This window comes from Morone saxatilis, unplaced genomic scaffold (assembly GCF_004916995.1).
Source record: "Morone saxatilis isolate NCDOM2014 unplaced genomic scaffold, NCSU_SB_2.0 Contig8, whole genome shotgun sequence".
Lineage (NCBI taxonomy): Eukaryota > Metazoa > Chordata > Actinopteri > Moronidae > Morone > Morone saxatilis.
Genome location: NW_023340257.1, coordinates 1,011,542 through 1,018,858, shown reverse-complemented (window position 1 = coordinate 1,018,858; position 7,317 = coordinate 1,011,542). Strand labels below are relative to the sequence as shown.

Sequence of the window (7,317 nt, the reverse complement as noted above, 5' to 3'; positions counted from 1 at the left end):
GCAAACCACACCCACCTCCACAGTCTGACTGCTCGTGTTTCTTTTCGTGTGAGACATTTTTCCGTAATGTCACTGTGGTAACTGACAGAGCTGATGGACAGAGCTACCACCCTGCTGAATATGCGTTTTTTTCAGCAGGTAAAAATAAAATCCATATAATAAGGTGACGTTTTTCTTTAAATTGCCTATGTATGACTTAATGCATTGCTGCGACTGAAGTCTAATTAAGACTAATCACAGAGGTCCATAAAGTTCATATAGCTCAAATGATCCACATCCTAAGTTTTTCAGAGATTTCAAGGTCTTGCTCTCCTTGATAAATATGAAAGCCAGTGTCTGCCCCCCTCACATACTAAAAGGCATGGCCCTTTCAGTTGCATTCTGTAGGAATTTATTTGCATTATTTAACACATCAATAGCAAATTAGCAAGTTTCCTATTTCCTATTACTATAAAAGTGTTTTCAATAAAACATAAATTGCCCTTCTTGTCTGCTCCAGGGTACAGGGCAGAAAGCGGTGTTTTGATTAAAGAAATCTGCACCATACAAAATGTAGAATTTGACTGAACTATAGGCAATGGTACTCTATCAAAAAAACCTTAGAGAACACGTTGAAGTGATGAGAGATTAAAGCAAAACATTTTCTGATTCGTGTACGACCTAGATAGAGAATTGAGCTGAAAAATACCAAGATGTGGATAATTGAACATATTTCATGCCCGTTGTTTTAATCTAATAATAGCTCACACCAGGAATATCTTTCAGCAATAAATTCACATTACTGGACTCTGTCAGCACTGAGAAAAAGCACTGGAGGAGAACAGACTCATCCATGGCTGCCAGGTCAAGCATAAAACACTGCTTTGTTATTTCAGTGAGGTGCCATTTTCAATTGACCGAACAGATTGTTCAGCCGCTTTTCCATGAAGCAGCAGTCAATTATGAATTAAAGCTTGTAGTGACAGATGTGTAATAGATCGGTAGGTTATCGCTTTGAGCATTTTCATGCCATGGCTCTTTAATAGCCTCTTGCCTTTAATATTATGTCTTAATATATATGTCGCAAGTGATCTGTCTTGTCACATTATCTCAGAGTGGCACATTTCTGAATGTCTTTTTCTTTTCTTTTTTTTTGAAAACAAACTGCTGATTTTTCTTCATGACTGAATGCAGGGCCAGCTCAGGTCTGTTTCCAAACAAATTGATGACCACACCCGAACATTCTTGGAGTCATTAGGGCTGTAAAGAAATGTCTAAAAATATTGTATCGATTCTCAAAAACACTATTGATTTTTGTGTTTAAATCTCCAACTGCAGGACAGCAGTGTTGTAAACTGAGGGCTATGATGACGGATGTTACAGCAACTGTAATAAATCAAAATGGAGATCCCACTGTTCTTGTTACATAAACTTGACTTTTTTACTACTCAGATTTTATGCATATGGTGGTGTGTTCTTTTATACTTATCTTTTATACAGTTTTGCTATAATTATTATCATTTTTTAATTGCAACACATTGCCTTGCTTTCAGTATTGCGATATATTGAATTGTAACCCCTGTATCGTGATTTGTATTGTCAGATTCTTGCCAATATACAAGTCTGCAGTGATACCCCAAAATACCCCACCTGTGAATGTTGAAGCTTTTACATTCTTCAAAAAGACAGTTGCTAACAAGTGGCTAAATGAGACTACAGAGGTTGTCAATGACATTTAAACACCGAGTCCGCCATTACAGCCTCGTTGTGTTTATACTCATACAAACTGTAACTCAAACTTTACAACAAGAGTAGTCAAATGATCAGCTGTGGAAACCAAATTATTTTGACTCAGAGGCAACTGTCAGTTTTAGTTTAGACTTTAAAATAAACTATTTTGAGTTTGTATGCATCGCTGTGTGTAACAATCTCTTTTCATCACTGCTGCAGCGACAGAAAAGAGTCTGAAGGCACTGTCATGCAGAGACTTACATGCTAAGCTGATTAGAAACTCTGGAAATATATGAAAGCATGTACATGGCCAAGAAACTGTCTCTCTCCAGGATAAATCAATCTCTAATCCTCTACCCTAATTAAAAAAACAGGTCTTTATTGTATACTTGACTTTTAGAAATCTACAGTTATAGTAGGAGCATGTTTTGTGTATTTAATTGATATTTTATGACACAATATTAAACTTCTTCTTTCTGTTTGTAGCCTTCAACCTGTAAAACTCCCTATTGTGCAGCATTCATTCTAAGAATTTGCTCTCTCTGTAACAGACTGTACATTACTACTGATTGTATTAATATGATTAGGCAGAATAATTTATCCAAGAATAAAAAATAAGAACTTCATTCTAGTTAATTTTTACCAATGATGTCTACGTCAGAATTTATCAATTTACTGCAGTTGTTCTATTATGTCATAATGTAATGAAGAAAATAAACAGTGTATTTGTTGTCACGTTCAGTAACTCATGTGCAATGGGCTTGAAACATCCAAAGATTCTGAAACAGGTTATCACAGAGTGTACAGTTTTTTAATGTTTGGTTAAATAAATCATAATGCAATTTGTTTATCAATACTGACACCTGTAACATTGGGATTTTGAACCCTTATTTTGGTGAGATGATCAATTAATAATGTGAAAACAAGTGGAAGAAGAAGACAGTGTTTTAGATAATAGTACCAATTTAACTTTATGATATCTGTATTTTTCTTTTTATTCATTGGTTTTCTATGTTCTAATTGCATTCTTTAAATAAATATGGTAATTATGGTGGGCAAGTCCTTTTAAAAGCCATTACTGATCAATCAATATCATTCATTTAAAAGCACTTAATTACATATAGGTTTACAGAGGATTTTCATTCATTCTCTCATTTCTTTTCCCAGGGGCAGTTTCAGAAGTTGGGTGGGGCCATAAGAGACAAAGAGGTGGTGACGGACATCAAGCCTGGCCCTGTTGTGACGGTGTCAACCTCTGCTGGTGTTTATCGAGCCAAGAGTGTGGTGATCACCGCTGGAGCCTGGGCTAACAAACTGCTGGCACACACTGGCTTACAGCTGCCACTAGAGGTATTTGAATTCTGCACAGTAATGTTCATATAGCTGTGTATATATGCAGTACTGTACTTTAGGGGGTTAACTGAATTTTGCTAACACTTGCACTACACCCTGTGATGTGATCTCCACAGTATAATCAAGTAGACACATGTTTTTCTCTGTAATGCAACCTAAATGTCCAGACCAGGTACCATACTTACCCTAACTAGCATGGCAAAAAGTTTCAATAGTAGCAAAACTAGAGTGTGTTTTGCAGTGTTGGGCAGTAGCTAATTACTAGTAATAATATTGCAGTATTAAGATTACTTTCTCCAGTAACTAGTAGTGTCAGCAATTCCTAATATATTACATTTTTTTTCAAGGTTACTACAGCTACAGAATATTAGTAATCAAGGAAACCGATATTTGGAAGCAAGATACATTTGCAGTAAAAATGAAAATTTGAGTTACTTTATTATTTTTTTGTTATTATTGTATTTTTTTATTTTTTATCATTTTAGTTATTTTTAGTTAGTGGGTTTTCTAAATTACTTTTATTCAAGTACTGTACATTAAGTCAATTTTGAGGCACTCGTACTTTAGTTCAGTATTTATACTTCCACTCCATTACATTATGGATGGAAATATATGTTTTACTCCACTGAATTTATTTGGTAACTTTAGTTTCTTTGCAGATTCACAGTATTAATACAAAATATAAATCAACTAATAAATGATGACTTATTATTATAGGTTAAGCTACCCAGCAGTATAAAGTCATTACAATGAGTTTCACTTTTACCAGCTGTTACATGAGAACATCTGTTTGCATAGTCAACCTCTCAATGGAAAGAACGGCTAAGGAGAGGTGACCAACAAGCTGAAGCACTATTTATTATGCATGGCCCATAATCCATCACATGTTTTTTAACCATCAGTAATATTTAAATAATGATCATCAGATGTTTATGATTTAGTTTATAGCACTTATATTGAAACAGACGTTACAAAGTATTCCACAATAAAGGATGAAATTAGTATAGTATAGTAAATGAGTATAAACAGGGAAATAAAATATAGAGGCACCATTTCATCAAATTATAGATCCCTGTATAACCATAAGTAAGTGAAAATGACTCACAACCCTAAACGAACATTGTTTTATAACTAGATTCTGTCGCTTACATGTTTTATTTCCACTTCATTATATCACATTCGGCCTGCTCTGTGTGTGCAATCTGTTTTTATAAATACCAGTTTATGTGTTGGAGGTGTATGCATGGGTTGTTACTCTGTGCATTGTTTACAGCCCCCAGATCTAACCCAGTTCCACCCTTTTTTCACCACTGGGATGTTGCCCTGCCTACCTTTTAAAAAGGTCCAGTGTGGTAACATTGTAGGAGAGAATCTATTGGACAGAAATGGAATATAATATTCATAGTATGTTTCATTAGTGTATAATCACCCTATATTAGAAATCGTTGTTTTGTGACCTTAGAATGAGCTGTTTATAGCTACAGAAGGAGTCCGCCATGTTGAACCACCAGCAGCCCAAAAGGCACAAACAATGGTCTCAAACAATCGTTTCGCGGCTTCTACAGTTTCTCCTTGGCGCTTGGGAGGGGAAGGTAAAACGAGTGAGTTGCAATCGACACCACTAGATGCCACTAAATCCTTTGCACTGGTCCTTTAAATGCCCATCTGAAAATGCCACAGAAACAAAAGCATCACTCCTCCATGTTTAAAAGAGCTCAGAGGCCTTAGCCAGCAAGGCAGTCTTTTCCAACTCTCAATATGCCACACAGCCTGAAAAGAGAAGGTGATGGGAAAACAAGCAGACAGCTGTTAGAGTGGAGAATTGGAGTTGATATTGGAATTGCATTATTGAAGCAGTGGCTGGGAGGGGGCAGCCGGGGGAACGCCATGCCTGAGTGTGCTGGTAGAAAAGCCCAGGCTCTGAGCTCGTTGACTCACCAGAGTCTGAATTTTTATGGTCCCTGGAAATGAGTGCACGGCCGGTTAGTTCATTACAGTGAAAGCTCCTGAACAATGTGTCCTTATTATTGCCACCCTCAGATGGACGTCATTTGTACAACCATGTGTACATTTCATTAAATCCTAATTCTCACTTTACCGCCGTGGAGCTACTTTTGTAACTGCACTTCTACGTATTAGATGATGAAGGGGATGGAGGAGACGGTGTTAGGTATGTTTGTATTTTAACCAATATGGGGTTTTATTGCTAATACCAAGTGTAGTATTCATCAGCTGTACAATAATATCTATCATATCTGAGGTAACCCACACACAGCAACTACTACCAAGATTGCTATGACATTTATATAACCAAAACAAAATACAATTCCTGGGGTTTTAATGAGCCCCTGATCTCTCCTCTAGTGCCACCATTAGGCCAAAAAGGCATATGATCACATTTCCATCAAATCTTATGTGGATATTCAAGGCCCCCAATGCTTTGTGGTGTGTTACCTTCCCTCTTGCACCATCTGTTTGAACACAAAGATCTCAATGAATAAGCAGATTGGAATGAAATTTACTGGGGACAGCACATTAATGCTGGTCAGAGGATAGACTCTGTAGCCTCTCTCTTGCACCACAATCAGGCCAAATTGTCAAGTGTGTACACAGGCCATCAAAACAGGCAAATTGCCAGTTGTCAAATGGTGATAAATTGTTCCCATTGGTCCCATCGCCTTTCATGTAATGCCACCCTCAGGACAAATTTTTAAGTTAAGTTAAGTTTTTAGTGCAGCTGGTATGGCTCTGACGAAAATGAAATTAGTACAATAGTAAAAAAGAAATGTGTGCAGCCTATGCACACAGCAGGTTGTTTTAATTTCCATCTGGGTAGAAAGTTGTATTGTGATTTTCCATATTAGTTGAATTTTTATGTACATTTTGAAATAGTTTCTTTGCATGCCTACACTATGGCTCTTAGGGATGCTGTTTGGATAAATCAAGGATTTTTGTCATTTCAAAGCTAATGCACGGTATACAGTGTAGTTGAACATTAGGCCAACCAGCCAGATTGCTGAGGACTTGTCTGGTACTAATAGTTTTTCTGGTTTCACTGCTATAGGTGGTGAAGATCAACGTATGCTACTGGAAAGAGAAGGTTCCGGGATCATACAATGTGAAGCAGCGCTTTCCCTGCTTCTTGCTGACTGAGGGTGAGGAGACTAAAGAGCATATCTACGGTCTCCCATCCAATGAGTACCCAGGCCTGGTGAAGGTACGTCACAGCACTGGACCCTCCAGTGTGACTTTACATAAGAGAAACTCTTGTACAGACCCCTCAAATATTAATGGTAACAACATAAAGTAGAGTTTATTAATGATCATTAAATTTTAATCTGATTTCATCTGATTTTCTAGTTGATCATCTGGCTTCATTATTCAACATTAGTATCTAAACCAGTGCTGTGTGTGCACTGAAGCAAACACAGCTTTTTATCAAATGAAGGTACATGCACACACTGGAGCACTGCTTATCTAATGATGTGACTTATTATAGAATGCCAAAGCATGTGTTGTAACCATAAAACAATTTTACTAATGCTGGTTAGTAAAATTGTTTTAGCCACAGTAACATATTTTAAATGTAGGAATACATTTTTATATACTTAAAGAAAAGACCCTATGTAGCATTTGATTAAAACAATAGCACAATATAAAAAGTTGAGTTTAATTATAAGCAATACAAAATTCTCGATTCACTACATTCAGGTAGTTTGTTGTTACAGTTAGGATATGACCAGTTATATGTAGATAGTGTTAGCTAAAGCTAGCTACTGTTTCCTAGGTATTGTTATGTAACTGACAACTTACTTAGTCAGTTTGCTAACTCCCAGCCAACATGTGTATGTGGGCCCCACATGGGTTATGCTGGGCTACATGGGTACCAAGTGGTGTATGGGCCCAAAATGGGCATCTTATCTTGGGTCCACTAGGGTCAACTAAGTGGTATGAGAGGGGAAACGAGAGCATGGGCTCAAAGGAGCAGCTGAAGACTGCTCAGAGGTGTGTCAATGTGAATGAAAGGGCCATTGTGGCATTAGTGTAAAAGCTGAGTAGGTGAAAGACAGAGAGGCACTGTACAAAATACAGTCAATTACCATTTAGCATTACCAAATGGTCCACAAACAAAAGATAATTTATATATCTATCTATCTATAATCTATCTATAAAGCAAGACATCTCTGTCTGTCTGTGAGTGTGTGAGTGTGTGTGTGTGTGTGTGTGTGGCTGTGGCTGTGTGTGTGTGGCTCA

At 37.1% G+C, this 7,317-nt stretch overlaps 1 protein-coding gene across 1 annotated transcript in view; it reads left to right on the top strand.

The window, feature by feature from the left end:
- The window catches only part of pipox (pipecolic acid oxidase), a 17,314-nt gene extending 10,203 nt beyond the window's left edge, over positions 1 to 7,111 (top strand). The window contains exons 4-6 of the mRNA XM_035680349.1: positions 2,878 to 3,060; positions 6,128 to 6,305; positions 6,999 to 7,111. Of these exons, the coding sequence (XP_035536242.1) occupies positions 2,878 to 3,060; positions 6,128 to 6,305; positions 6,999 to 7,111 (474 nt within the window). The remainder of the gene's footprint in view (positions 1 to 2,877; positions 3,061 to 6,127; positions 6,306 to 6,998) is intronic.
- Positions 7,112 to 7,317: the final 206 nt, after the last annotated feature.